General features: G+C 50.6%; 1 protein-coding gene across 1 annotated transcript in view; it reads right to left on the reverse strand.

Moving 5' to 3' along the window:
* The window catches only part of Asap2 (ArfGAP with SH3 domain, ankyrin repeat and PH domain 2), a 165,694-nt gene that overhangs the window by 26,279 nt on the left and 123,527 nt on the right, over window positions 1–15,888 (reverse strand). Inside the window, 3 exon segments of the mRNA XM_037198170.1 lie at window positions 324–513; window positions 6,099–6,193; window positions 14,287–14,420. Coding sequence (XP_037054065.1) covers window positions 324–513; window positions 6,099–6,193; window positions 14,287–14,420 — 419 coding nt within the window.

The following is a 15,888-nucleotide window of genomic DNA, read 5'->3' on the forward strand; positions in this document are numbered from 1 at the left end:
GAACGGAGGAGCCCTGGCGGCATTGCCCAAACCACGTCCGTGTATGTGGCATTCCAGAGACACAAGCCGCCTGCATCCCACCTCTAAGATCTCATTGGGTCTCAAGTATTTCAACAGCTAAAAAACGCCCCAAGTTAAAAAACAACTTCTGGCCCCAGCAATTAGGATAAAGTCCGTTCAACCTCTACGTTTATTTACCAATGAAAAGAAAACGTGCCACCCATTTCTCTCCAGGGAGGGAGGGCAATGTGGAGAACACCATGGCTGAACACACCTCCCTTGTGTCCACCCCTCACTTTCCATCCTTGCGCGGCCCCTCTTACATGCCCGTTAGCCAGTGGGATTTTTTCTGTCAGGTCCACACCATCAGCATAAGCTTGGAGTAACCCAAAAATGTCTCTGGTCTTGACGGCCTCGCAGAGGCTGTGGAGCTTCGCCGAGACGTCTGCGTGCTTTTTCCTTGCGTATCTCCTCTCGATGTACTTGGCCGTGATGTAGTCCTTCCTTGCGATCCTGAAACCAGACATAACTGATGGGTGACACACCCCGAAGGCCTCTGTCGATCCGGCTAGTCCATAGCCTACCATGCTGCCCGACCCTCTCGGGGCCCGTGGGCTCCGTCCTTAAGCACAGGCGTGTCTACCTTCTAGCATCAGAGGTACTGAAGCCCATGCGGCAGTCCTGGGCTTCACCCAGTAGTTGAGACATAAGCCAGGCGCCTGGGTTCTTTGCATTCTCCCAGACATCTGCTGCTGTCCCTGCTGTAACCCTGAGCTCTCTCTCAGCACGCTGCGGTCCCCACACCTAACCGTGGATTTGCCTAGCTTGCTTATATCCATCCCTCTCCCGACACGCGCATGTCTTCCTCTGTTGTTATCCATGTTCCTCCTCCAGCTATCCTGAGCCACCTCCTCAGGCAGGCTGGCCACCCTGGTTCTTTCCTGAGTGCCTTCCTACTTACAGACACATCTACACCCCGTCTTTTGTAGTCTTCATGCATGCCTAAAAATCACCTACTCATCAGCGGCCGGGAGTGTGAACTGAATGACGATATTCAGTTACCAAACCCTCAAATGCAGGGGTCCTAGCCGACAGACACTGGGGTTCAGGAGTGCGTGGGTCCACTGGGCATTCTGAAACAGCCCCCACATCCTCTCCTTCCCAGTGAGAGAAGGAGGGAGGCAGGCAGCTCTCTGTCACCCCACGGCTGCCTGCAGACAACATTTCTCTAAGCCTGGGTCGTGCAACACCTGCATGGCAAGACGCAGACAAGGATCCAAAGCACACCGATTGAAACCACCGAGACCCCCCCACCTCCTCCACAAGACACAGACCACACGACGCAGGACAACACAACACACACCACCCCAACAGTACCTGCACGCACCCACCCACACCCCCTGTCGCAACTACGCGGGGGGCCGGGGGGGGGGGGGGGGGGGCGGGAGTCACGCAGACTTCCTAATGCTTCACGTAGACAATGCTAGCTCTGGAAGAACACAAGAACGCAGACAAGAGGTGACCAAGGACCTCCATGACAGATCACCACAGCAGGAGTGTCATACAGGTCACACTAAATCAGTCACTCTACAGGGCCCAGTCCGCAGAATGAATGCTCCAGGCTCTACCCCGAGGCTCCAGCCTCGTCGCACTCCAGCAACCTGTCCACCAGGTCCTACACATCATGGAGACAGGCTGACTCACCGGATGCCCACGGTGCAGATAAGCACTCTGAAGCTGCGGAGGAAAGACGGGCAGCTTCCTGAGACCACTGGCCAGGGCCCCGGCCGGCCAGCCCAGTTCAGAGCTGGAGGTCTTCTCCAGTGTGGGGCTTTCAGGAATTACCGAACCAAGGTGGGGGAGCCTTCACGGGGAGCTTATCCCGTGTCTTAAACTCCACGGGCTCCTGTGACGGACAGCTCTCAAGTCCTATGTGCATTCAGTAACCAATGAGGGACAGTCTCTGGAACCCCTAAAGGACAAGGGTACGGTAGGAACAGCTGAATGCCTATAAAAGTATCTACTTTTTTAGGTGGGGACTGAACCTGGGGCCATGTGCATGTTAGGCACAAGCTCTCTGCCACTGGAACCATATCCTTAGCTCCTGGGTTTTTTTTTTTTTTTTTTTTTTTTTTTTTTTTTTAATTTTTATTTATTATGTATACAGTGTTTTGTCTGCAGGCCAGAAGAGGGCGCCAGATCTCATTACAGATGGTTGTGAGCCAACATGCGGTTGCTGGGAATTGAACTCAGGAGACCTCAGGAAGAAGAGCCAGTGTTCTTAGCGGCTGAGCCATCTCTCCAGCCCCCAGCTCTTGGTTGTAAGACCTATCTTATTTTATGTGTATGGGTGTTTGGCCGCATGGACGAATGTGCACCAAATTCATGCCTGCTACCTACAGGTTGGACGAGGGCTTTAGAAGCCTTGGAACTAAAGGTACGGACTGGGAGCCACCACAAGGGTGCTGAGACCTCAACTCAGTCCTCTGCAAGTGCAGTACATACTCTGTCCTGGAACTCACTCTGTAGCCCAGGCGGGCCTCGAACTCACAGAGATCCACCAGCCCCTGCCTCCCGAGTGCTGGGACTAAAGGTGTGCGCCACCACCACCGCTGCCTGGCAAGCAGTGTGCACTCTTAAAAGCTGAGCCATCTCTCCAGCCCCAAGCTCTGGGCTTTTTTAAAAAGAGTCTCACTATATAACCCAAGTTGGCCTCAAACTCGGGGTCCTCCTGCTTCAGTTTCTAGAGTGCTGGGATCACACGTGTGCCCCCACCCTATCAGACTCTCTAGTTTTGTTTTTTAAGTGGATATTTATCTGCCTAGGGCTCGGAGTCCCCTGAAGGTGGTTCCAGCCCAAACACGGGACAGATCTCTGTAACCCTCTGTGACTCCTGGTTGCATGGAGATAGACTGCGTGCCATTAGCATGTTCTCGGCTTTTTTTTTTTTTTTTTTTTTTTTTTTTATGTACAGACCGAGATATGTGGTGGAAAGCAACAGAACACCACAGACCTATCCATCTGGTGGGGTTGGGGTGGGGGTGTAAAATGGGAGCGGGACTTCCTGCTGCTTCTGGGGGGGGGATGGATTCGGAAACAGCTTGCCTCTATGAGCAGACGCAATCTGGTCTCTGGGTGGCCCAGTCACACACGCTTTCCGCCTCCACTCCCAACTGGGGGTTCACAGGCCTCTAGCGGGTGCCTTGGGTTCCCCTTCTGAGTAAGGCTGGAGACGGTGTGTGCTCACATCAAGCTACAAGCAGCCCACTCTATCAAATCTAGAAATAAAGTCTTTGCTGAATGAAGCTGGCGTAGAACAGCGGCCGTTTCCTTGATTTATTGGGCCATTAAATATTTACCCAACCACAACAAGCAACATACCGTGGTGGCAAACACAAAAACGAGTGAAACATACTTTCTCAGGACGGTATGTGAAAGCCCGAGTACATTTACTGTAAAGTGCGACGGAATGCTACAAGAAAGAGCCAGCTGCCGGAGGCACGCCAAGAGTCGCGCAGTTAATTTTCTTCTTTTATTTGGGTGGGGCGAGTCAGATTAAGGGTCTCACTATGCTGCCCATGCTAACCTTGAACTCACTAGGTAGCCCAGGTTAGCCTAGAGCTCACTGTATAGGCCAGGCTAGCCTCAAAGGCATACCCCTCCTGCCTCAACCTCGCCATTGCGGGGATCACCGTCACGTACCACCATGGCTGGTCATGCAGTTTATCCCAACCGCAGAAGGATGACTGGGAGTATGTTTTCATCACTGTAACAGACATCCACCCTCATTTCTGAGAAAATGAAGTGTAAATTTCCTTGTGAGAAGGGTCAAGGAGGGTGTGTGGTGGTGGTGGTGTGTGGGGGTGGTGGGGTGGTGGTGTGTGTGTTTGGGTGTGGTGGTGGTGGTGGTGGTGGTGGTGGTGGTGTGTGTGTGTGCGTGTGTGTGTGTCATGCCTCACAGCAGACCGAGCATGGATACTGAGAAGCAGTATTCATTCTTAGGATCATTTACCCCTAGAACAGATGTCTTGCTTTCATGAGGAAATCCTGGCAGTTTTTTTTTTTTTTTAAATTTATTTAATTTTATGTGTATGAACATTTTGTCTGCATGTATGTATGTGTACCATATACACTTCTTGGTGACTGCAGAGGCCAGAAAGAGGGCATTAGATCCTCAGAACTCGGGTTTTGAATTGCTGAAGCCACCATGGAGGTGCTGGGACCCAAACCCGGATCCTCTGCAAGAGCATCAAGTGCTCTGAACAGCTGCGCCATCTCTTCAGCCCCTATTCCTGGTACGCAAAAGTGCGTTCCTATACTCTTGGTTTAAAGTTGACCGGCATTCCAGCTTTCCAGGAGACTGGTAACAACCAGGAAGCCAGTATCAAGCCACATCAAGCCACAGCCGTCTCTACACCCACCATGCTGGCCCACGACATTTCCTCCACTAAAAGGGGCCCTCCAGTCATCCAGGAAGGCACCGTGCACCTGCAGGTCCCAAGAAAAGAGTAACCGCACGGGATGCTCGTTTCTCGACAGACGGGGTCGGCCGGGGCACTTGCTTAGACTCTGTCGCCGACACCATTCACGCCCCTGAGTGCAAACCATCTTTCTAACTTCCCCCGCGCCTCTCTGAGGTGGGCAGCAGACTCTCCCTTTTTATTAGAGAAACCGAGGCTTAGACTCAGACTGTAAAAACCCTGCCCCACCCCTCGGCCAGGAAAAGGACGGGGGGTCCAGGCTCTCCAGGTCAGCTCTGCAAATCACATCTTCATATGCAGAAGACAATGCCTGACAACCACGTCATCCGAGCTCTGTGAGACGCTCCGTCACAAATGCTCACTCACGACAGGATGCAAACATAAACCGACCACAACCTAACACCCGCAAGATACCTGGCGCCCAAGACAGCCAACGACTGACAATCTCCTCCTCACCCTCTACACTGTTCCCATGCCCTCAGTGGGTCCGAGTGCAAGACAACAACACAGTCCTACACTTCCGCAGCCTCAGTTTGCCAAACAGAACAGCTACAAAGATCTAAGTGTTCTGCCCTGTACACTCTGACCACCTGTAAAACTGCTCTTAAAGACACGGTCCTGTCACTCGATGTCCTTTAGGGAACCCAGACCACTAACTCAATTTCAGGCCTACGCCGGTGAAATGTAGTTTGTGGTAATAGATTGAGAACTTTCTCTGATCCCTGATCTTCACTCTCCCCGTGCTCACACACAGGCGCTGTCTGGGAGACCTAGTCCTCCTCCTCCATCTGCATCATACTCTAGCAGGCCCTCCTGTGGGCAAACAGGCCATTTTAAGAAACAGGGGCCAGGTGGTAGTGGTGCACACCTTTAATCCCAGCACTCGGGAGGCAGAGGCAGGCGGATCTCTGTGAGTTCGAGGCCAGCCTGGTCTACAAAGTGAGATCCAGGACAGCCAAGACTACAGAGAGACCCTGTCTCAGAAAAAAAAAAAAAAAAAGGAAACAGGGATGAGGTCTGAGGGGCAGCATGGCACTGCCCTGTCCACCTCCTCGAGCCCAGTGTGTTGGAATAAAACTGGTGGGCAATCCCTATGGTGAATGGTTGGTCCATCAATGGGTCAGCTGGAACAGAGCGAGGCACACCAGCTTCCCGGTCAGTTTGCGTCCACAGTAAAACACACACAAGGGTTTTCTGGAGGGGACGACAGGTCGTCCACCTCCAAGGACCCCGACAACGACAGGTGCATGGTCACCCGGCACAGTTCACCATGCCGGGAAGGTGGGCAGAGAGAAGGGGCAGAGGCAAGGGGCGCAGAGGTCCAGGGCAGCAGCGAGCAAGACTCACGGCAGTGCCCTCCTCGCGGGCAGCGCAGTTGCTAAAAAGCCCACTGTCCTCTGGTCCCTTCCCAACAAAACCAGCCACACCGGGCTTCCATCTGGACACACAAAAATGACCGAAGAGAAAGAAAAATCAAAATGAAAACGAATAACAACTTGAGCTAGCGGGAAGCAACGACCGACGTACCCCTCAGACCCGTTCCCCTGCTTACAGGGCTCAGGCCAAGCGCAAATCTTTGTTCAGCACATGCGACCAGCCGGCCAGCTTCATACTCACATGTCGCTGCCTGGGTGGGGTTTGACCGAGTCCTCGGGTGGGAGGCAACACTCCATGATCTCATTAAAGCCTGCATTCCCGATGTTCTTGGCAAGCTGCAAAAACAGAAGTCTATTTTAGGGTACTCAATTATTAATACCCTCCACGGCTGGCCGTTACTCACAATCTGATGATTTATTTAATGGTGAATGAGAAATAGAGCGGCAAAGTGGTTTGCTTTTAATGAAAAGGCACAAAACCCGAAAGCCCCAGGGGGTACAGCCCAGACGACCTGCAGGGATCTTGCGGAAAATGGACCGAGTCACCACAGGCTCTCCGAGAAGCAGGAAACACAGTCCACGGTGAGTCTCCATTCTCAACTGCTCTCCTGTGGGAGCTCATTCCACCACGGCCTTCTTCACACTAGCTGTGAGGTAGTGTCACCAGATACGTGGGGGCCAGGAAGCCAAAACCCAGGTTCAAATGGGAGAGTCAGTTTTTATCCATGGAACCAGAGGGACCTCACAGGGTTATAAAAAGGACCAAATGGGACCCTTTCGGTGAAAACCTTCAGCCAGCATGAACACTGAGATCACGTGTGACCTCCAGATGTAAGTCTTCTGGCTTTTCTTTTTTCAAGACAGGGTTTCTCTGCGTAACTCTGGATGACCTGGCACTCACTCTGTAGACCAGACTGGCCTCAAACTCAGAGATCCACCTGCCTCTGCCACCAGAGTATTGGGATCAAAGGCAGGTGCCACTAATCGCCAGGCATACGAATACTCAAGCCACACCTTCTCCTGAATTCACTAAGTACCACTGTGCCGGGCACAGCCATGCCACCTTGACCACATGGTAACTGGGGTTTGCCGAAGGGAGGACTGTGTGGCCAGGAGCTCCTTCAGAGCGGGGATGTCCCCACCTCATCCCAAGCGCCAAACTCAGCGTCCACCCTTTAAATGAGCTTCCAGGCCAGATTCCTGCCACTACCGCGTCCTGGCCCACAAGTCAGATTTTTGAATATTTCACAAAACAGTACTGGCAGGGCACATCGTGCACAAGGGTTTGAAAGAACAAATTAATTTCCTCATTGAAAACAACACAGTGAATGAGTCAGCGGCACTCAGCGCTCCTCACTTCAGTGGCCTGTGCAGACAACGGGTAGTCAGAAATCGATGCTCGGGAGGTGTGGCTCCTGGCAGAAGGGCCTGGTCTGTCCTTAGGGGGCACTAGCTCAAGTTCGAATCCAAAGGGATCTCTGAGTTAGACAGCAAGGATTCCCTGGCATGAGGCCACACGAGACTGAGGTGCTGAAGGCAGTGCTGGAATACGGGCAGCTTGACCTTCACGTGGTGAGCCTTGCTAGCTTTACGTTGTCCCTGACCAGTGAGCCAAGCACGCTCACTATCTGCGCCTCCTAGCTTAGTCCTGACTCCAGGGCCTCAAGCCATGGTAAGGGCAAAATCTGGGCAGCCAGACTGATGTTTCCTGTGCACAGGACACTCAGAGCAAACAGTATAGGCGCACACCTCTTCCGACGACGACGACGACGACGACGACGACAAGGACCCGCAGGCCATGGGATAAATGCCCCGCAAAGGATCTCTTGTGCAGCTAGCATTAGACACAGAACTAAACATCGATGATGGAGTCCCTGGCACAGACATCTTGCTTTAGTACCCAATCATATATAAAATGTGGGTACCACCCTCTGGGCTTAAACATCTGAAAAAAATTAAAATAAATGGCAGAAACCCTCCTGTGAGTGAGGGACCACCCAATGCCCCCGAGTCTGCATTCAGGGGGTGGGGGATGGGAGGAGAGAATTTACCAGGAATCAGAAAGCTTCCCTTCTGCTTGGATCTGGCTGGCTTAGCCAGGCCAGCTGGCCCAGGGAGGGACCACATCTGTATGTCACACACACATTCACACATTCCACACTGGAGGAACACATCGCCACCCATATCGGCTAGGGCCCAGTTTATAAAATAGCCTGCAGGGAACTCCTTGTAACCACTAACAGAGGCAAAGCTCCCGGAGCTGAAGGCCACAGGATCCTACCGGGGAACCAGGGGCCGGCGGACTCCTGGGAAGCGGTCCTCAGAGCGGGGAGACCAGGTGTTGACCTGGGCTCTGGCACCAAGAACTGTCACTGCCACCTGAAGGAGGTGTGGGATGTGCTGAGGTGGGAACCTGACGGGCAGAGGCGGCGGCAGACAGTGGTACAGATGTTTCTCCCTGTCTGGGAGCTGGGTTCCAGGGACCTGGAGATGGGGGATCTGAGGGTACCTGGGTACGTCCTATACTGCTTTAGATGACTTCTAATTGCCAAGACAATAGGAACGCCAGGATAATAGTTGTCAAAAGACATTGTTCAGGGAGTAACAAGGAGAAAAGTCTGCACGTGCCCACTACCGGATAGAACCTCAGGAGGCTCGGCTAGGAGGCACATGAACAAAGGCCCAAGGCTCAGGGAGATGGAGGGCCTTGAAGAGACGCTGCGGCGGCGGCGGGTGTCTCACTTCATTCGAGGGGATAGCGGTGAGTTTTTAGGATGAGAATATTCAAATTGGGGTTTTCTTTTAGAAATTCCCAAAATGTCTTTTCATTGTTGTTCTTAGGCTTACTTGATGTGTATGAATGTTTTGTCTGCATGTGTGTATGTGCACCACACATGTACAGCAACCACGGAGATCAGGAGAGGGACTAGAGATCTAGTTCCGGATCCCCTGGAACTAGAGTTACAGACGGCTGTGAGCCACCACGTGGGTGCCGGGAACCACACCCGGGTCCCCTGCAAGAGCAACAAGTGCTCTTCGACACGGAGCCGTCTCTCCAGCACCTATTTTAAAGAATTTTGACTTGAGGTTGGTTGGCTGTGCAGACGGTAAACCCACTGATACAGAGCGCCGACTGAGAGCATCACTTAAGTCAGAGAAGCCCCAACCCTCGCCCTTCACGGCACATCATGAACACAGGCTGAGCCCTTCATGTAACTGGGCTCTTCAGCTGTGTTGGGCAATGGGCATAAGCCACCATGTTGTTCACTACTGGCTCAGCCAACAACGGAGAACTGCTAAAATGATGATGATGATGATGATGATGATGATGATGATGATGATGATAGATAAATAAAAAGAAGCAGAAGCAGAGGGGCCAGGGATGCGGCTCAGTGGGCAAAAAATGCTTACACTACAAGCCCGACACGTGAGTCTGGTCCCTGGAGCCCACAAAAGCCGAGGCGGTGGCATGCATCAGTAATCTTCGCATTCCTTTGGGAAGACAGGAGGGGCAGACGTAAGAATTACCCAGAAGCCCACGGGCCAGCTGGCCCAGAATACAGCTGGCCCAGAATACGCAGGGTGGTGGAAACAAGAATGACCCACTCCACAGGGTGGAAGACAAGAACAGAATTCCAAAAGTTGTCCAGTAAAACATAAAAATACATTTTTTAAAAGCAGCACAGTTGTGTGTGTGTGTGTGTGTGTGTGTGTGTGTATGAACCCAGCTCTGAAAGACCCCAAGTCCAGGTCGGCAGCATGCTCATGACTAAGAAGACTGGGTGAGAGTCACACACATGCCCAGAACAGGGAAATGGGACCTTGATAAACCTTTAGCAGCTGCCTGAGCAGGGCACGAAGCCACAAGGCCTCAGATTTTATCTTGACACTAGTTTTAGAGCTTGGGATGGTCTGGAGCAGAGCTCCTGCTTCCTATTCCCATGGGGAGGGACATTGACCATGGTAGCTTTTCTCTCTGTCCTCACGAGAAGACAGGAACAGGAAGTGAGGGAAGCAGGACTTCCCTGAAGTCCCTCAGGTCCCACAGGGGTCACAACACTGAGACCTGCTCCTCCTCCAGCTTGATCTGGTCAAGACTACCACACAGTTACCACACACAGGCACCCCGTAGCCATGTGGGCCTCTGCCAACTACAGGGTCTGGAGCTATTCTGGTTTGTCTTGCTCCCTGTTCATTCCCAGCTCTGTCCCAACAGAGTGGAAGACCTGAAGACAGGCTATACCTCTTGACAGACACATGCATGAGGGCCCAGGAACATGAGACGGGTGACCAGTACAGGCAGAGTCAAGAGATGTCAGGAGCTTAACAAGGGCGGAGCATGAACAAGGGCAGATGGTAGGAAAGGAGTTCACACACTTAACATCTACGTTGCCATCTCTCATATATATTTGACAATATACACAGATGCTTAGGTACTTGGTTTTGCTTGTAGCTAGAACCAGCTCAGGGCTGTGACTTACAAACGGTATTGCACACAGCCTGTGGTGTCCAACGGTCTGTAGGGGAAGAGTGTCACATATTACATGGGCAAGTTTCTTGGATGCTGGGTCTCACTGAGGCCAGAGAGAAAGTACACACACACACACACACACACACACACACACACACACACACACACACAAAATCACGACAGTGCCTGGAAGCTAAATGTGATTCAGTAGATGGCAGCTGACTGTAATTTCCCACAGCTCTAAGCAACTGCAGTCACTACCCAGCCAGGCTTAGTTCAGTGCCTTCAGAACGCCAGTGCTGCACAGCATCCCAGAGCCCGAGGCTGCGGCTGCCCTGCCCCGGTTTCAGACGGCACAGCAGAGAGCGACCTCAAGAGACAGCTGAGTCAGCTAGCCAGCTTCCGAGGCCGCCTGACATTCCTCCAGCAGACGGAGGGCCTTCAAATTCATTTCCTTTATTCTGTTCAGACCGGGTCTCACTCCGTAGCCCAGGCTGGCCTGGACCCACTGTGTAGCACAGGCTAGTCTCAAGGTAGCAGCCATCTTCCGCTTCAGCCTCCAAAGTTGAGCTCACAGGCCTGAGCTGCCTCGCCTGCTCTAAATTAAATTTCAAAATACTGAAGCTTTCTTTATTAACTCCGAACATGAGAGTGAAATGGATCACATGATACCAGTACCTCAGTAGGTAATATGGTTTTTCAGATGACACCCCTTGCCCCTCAAATGTTCTTCAAAGTTAAGGAGAAAATCCACCTCTTTAAAATCCAGGCTTGCCAGGGGTGTTTGAAGCCTGGTTCACTGAAGTGGTTCTCAACCTTCCTGAGGCTGAGACGTTTTAGTACAGTTCCTCATGTTGTGGTGATCCCCAACCATAACATTATTTTCATTGCTACTTCATAACTGTAATTTTGCTACCATTATGAGTCATCATGTAAACATCTGTGTTTTCCAATGGTCTTAGGTGACCCCTGTGGAAGGGGTCGAGACCCACAGGTTGAAACCACTGATCTAAGCCTAATATAAAATGCTAAAGCAGCTGGGGTGGCATGACTTCCCCCAAAGAACCAAAGGAACCCTTCACCTGCCTGCATTCTGCTTCAGTGAGTGCGGAGTGATTTTAAAAGCAGTTCAGGAAGCGGAGGTAGTTATACCGTCCACACCCAGCCACCTTCACGGATGCCGCCCGATTCAGGGGATCAACGTGGAAAGTGTGGTTTCAAACAACAGCAAAGCAGGTAAAAATCCACAGAACCGAGCAAAGGGCTCGTCTGAAACGGAAAATGCGGCAGTCACGTCGGAGGACAGGAACGGTGAGCGTTCATCTTCTATTCGAAGCCAGGACGCCAAAGAGAAAATGGAAATGCACTCAGGTCCCGCTCACGGGCTGGCTGGCTCTTTCAGGTCAAGTTTAAAAGTCTCGGCTGGCCAACAAAAGCAAGAAATGGAAAACTGGAACTGTTCTGCATGAATGAGAAATGAGACGCTGGCCTCACATGAGGACAGAATCAAAAGTACGTCATGAGCTTCAATGACGCGACAGAATGAGCACAGGCAGTCCCGACTCAGAGGCAAAAACCAAAGACACAAAACAGCAACTGGGTACAAGCCGAATGTCCGGCAACGCCATCGGCAGCTACGTGCGAGTGATAAACACATCCCCTCACACCAGGAAGCCTTTTTTATCAAAAACTGCATCAAGGATGAGAAAGAAGAGAACCATGGACACCATTGGTTTGACTTTATGGAGGCTTCTTTAAAATAAATAAATAAATAAAAGTATGCTGGAGAGAAGGAAGGTGCATGGCAGTTAACAGTATCCACTGCTCTTCTAGAGGACCCACGTTTTATTCCCGGCATCCACCTTGGGTATCTCAGTCACCTGTACCTCCAGTTCACGGGTTCCTGACATTGTCTTCTGAATCATCTCACCAGGCCCACGTTTTGAGACACAGCTAGTCAATGTCGGAGCGAGGCTCTAACCCAGCTCTCGAAAGCTAATTACTAGATGTCTAGGAATACTGAAAGGCAGCTGTTAAATATTGCTACTGCTAAGAATTATACTATGTAAAGGCATGATAACTCATGCCAACAACTGCGATACTAGATATCCAAGACTCATTATCTTACTGAGCATGCTGGTGCACACCTGAATTCTAAGTACATAGGAATCTGAAGAAGGAAGGAAGGAATCTGAGTTTAGGGACAGCCTGGGCTACACAGTGAGACCCTGTTGCGAAAAAAACAAAACAAAATAAACCTCATCGTTTCTAAATTTTACTACAGTTTACTATTATCATTGTCTTGAGCTGCATATATGCATCGTATTTATACAATTATTTATGTGATGAATGTATGCTAGAACACTATGTTTCTGAGCATCCACTGTCAGTTCCAGTCAGTAATTCATAAGAGTAACTCAAAACTGGCGACGGACGATAGAAGGATTTACACCAGGGGAAAAGGTAGGCTTTGATCAAGGGCTCGATCTTTGCTCCTCAGAGTTGGCTGCTACACATTTGTTGGGGTTGAGCTCTGGGGACAGGCAGATGTGATGCCCACATGCTTCCCACGTGGCCAGAAAACCCACCATCAATGCTGGTTTGTATCCTGGAATCTCAGAAGTGAATAGGAGCTAAGAAAGATTAAAGGGAGCCTCATTTTGAGCGTGTTAACTTAATGGGTGTAGAACCTGGTGACATTAAGGTATTGTAAGCAAGGCTTCCCCCTTGGTAAAGTGGGGACCCTACAACAAGGATGTTGAATCACAGCCATTGGATGAGCTAAGACATAAAGTGCTTCCAAAATAAGCCAAAACTATCTCATTATACATCATTTGACTTATCCTGTGCTGTAAGCCAACCAGTGAAAGTAGAAATTGCCACAGTCCATCAGTGTTTACTGAGATACAGTATCCTTGAAAACTTAGTGTGGCCATTTAAAAACTAAGCCATAATCGGCTTTCCCAGAGATGCTGTACATCGCACACCTCTAAGAGGTAGGCCACGTGCCCTCATTTGAGCAGCAGGGACTATATACACATACTGAAGAGCACACTGTGGGGCCCTGCTCGTTCTGCTTCATTTGTAAGGCCAGTAACCAGGGATGCTGCTGTCTGAGACCCACGCTAGCTAGTTTTTCCTCACTCTTGTCTTCCAAGATCAAACAAGGAATTCCTTGGAAAGACAGGACAGTTTCCCCAAGACAGCCAGAAGCATCAGGAATGTAGACATACTGGATTTGGAGTTGTCAAGAAGATTTACGGCCCCGTGAGAGGAATACTACTGACCATGTGAATTGATGTTCTGTCAAGATTATTGCTCTTGACAGCAAAATCAATGACAATCAATATCCACTTACTCTTTACTATCCAAAGCCCAGTCATCTCGAGAAAGAATTTCAAGCACTGCTCTACAAAGAGACACCACAGATTCTGAGGCCATCCCAAAGCCCATGTAGGTGTGCCAATGGCCTCGTGACTCAGTCAGGCCACAGCATCAAACACCAAAAGGTACTTCTCAAAACACGCTTTCATCTCCCCAGCCCTCCATCACAAAGCATCCATATTACCAGTGAGCCATGAATGAAAAACTATTTTGGAAAAGTGAGGGGCAAAAAGAGAAGCCAGCATATTGTTCTTGAGAGGAACAATATGGATCAGGAAGGCCAAGGGGTCTTGAAGGAAGAAGTGGGTTCAGTCTTGTCAGAAACTGGTTGATGACGTTGGGACAGTAAACCCTTTGGTGTCCTTTGGCTTTGGATTCTGTGCCTGATTCAGGTAGAAGAGGGCGTCAGCTGCCACCTCAGGCATTCCAGAAGACGCCTACACCAGCCTCAGCGCGCCTTGTTTGGGGTCCTTTCCATTTTCTGATTTGGGAATAACATCCCATAACAAGACGTGCCCTCGCTCCTTGGTAGCGGAGAGTGAATCATTATCAATGAGTTTCTAAATCAAATTACCAGAAGCTCAGACGTTCCCAATACATCTAAGGTCAAGGACTGCATCCTGGAGTAGTGAACCCCCAGCTCCCGGTGGATTCCAGAGCACTCGATGCAAGTCAGGATGCCCAGGTTGGTGGAGAGCCACGTCGGATCTGCCAAAGAGAAGGGGTCCTCATGAGCTGGCTGCCAGACAAACAGGAGACAGAAGTTTCTCCCTGCTGAACCAGGAGCTTTGAACTCATGGGAGTGTTATCCTTGATGTAGCTGGTACCCCGGTCCTCTAAAATCACACCAAACCCAAAGGAATGACGACAAGGTATTATTATTCTTCTCCTTCAACTCCATCCTCCCATCCCCTTAAGCGACCCAAGGGCTAGTCCTGCGGCACCCACCACAGTTCCCCCCGGGCCATACCACAGAGGGGAGCAGGAGGAGCACAGCGCTGCAGGGATGGATAAGATCTCTAGGCACTAACAGTAACGGAGAACACACGTCCATGCCTGTGATGTGCTCAGGATCTGGTAATGGTCCACTGCACTGTGAGCGTCAGAAACCGGAGTACGTTTGCACGCTATCTTACTGTACACTCAGAGCATGCTGCTATATAAGTGCAGGGCAAACAGCCGTCCTGTGTCTCCCCGAGTTCAAGCGACACCTTCCTCACAGGGGACGTTCACTTCCTCACTTAAGTGTCCTGCCATGTGCTTAGCGCACAGTGTGGACCCAGCCAATACTTGACAGGCAAATGCTGAATTTGCAAAGCGTTGAAAATAAGATGTATTGGAGCACAATGTCTGGCGAGTGCTTGCTGCCCTTAGAAATTCTCCACAGGCAGACCTCACGATCTTGCCCATGAGGTCATCCTGAATTTCTTTAAAAACTGTTTAGTTGTTAAAAACTGGGGGGCAAGGGCGAGGGGCTGGAGGGATGGCTCAGTGGTAAGAGCACCTGCTGCTCTTACAGAGGACCTGAATTCTGTTCCCAGCACCCATGTGACTACTTACAACCACCTGTAACTCCAATTCCACAGGATCTGATGCCCTCTTCTGGCCTCTATGGGCATTACACACATGTGGTCCACATAAACTCACCCAGACTCACACACACACAGCTCCAAGTAAAACGAATAAATCTTGAAAAAGAAAAATACTGTGGGCTAAGGACTTTAGCTCAGTGGAACAGTGCTTACCTACCACATCTAAAGTTTTTACTTGTACGTAAAAACCACACACACACACTGTACCCACAATAGTGATTATTACTAGCACCCACGATTGCAGGTGTGTGCGTCTTGCTTTTGGGGACAGTGCACGTTCAGATAACACAGCACATTCCAGGCCAGTTGTGCACTCTTAGCATTTTACAGCGACGTTTCCTTATGAAGATGGTCTAAGCTTCTGACTACGCACACTCTACTCCATACCTCTGCTCCTGCCACACAGAGATGTTTCTAACAGATCCAAGGCCAAACAGAAACTCAGGAAAACAAGAACCTACTTAATGGTTCCACTCTATTGTGGCTGTACTTGTAATAGGAACTGTCCCAGAACTAGGTGAACAGAAAGCCATTTTTCTCGATTTTTACCGAGCCTTCAGAAAGGCGACTGTGTCGATCCTAAC

Source organism: Peromyscus leucopus, chromosome 22, assembly GCF_004664715.2.
Source record: "Peromyscus leucopus breed LL Stock chromosome 22, UCI_PerLeu_2.1, whole genome shotgun sequence".
Taxonomy (NCBI): domain Eukaryota; kingdom Metazoa; phylum Chordata; class Mammalia; order Rodentia; family Cricetidae; genus Peromyscus; species Peromyscus leucopus.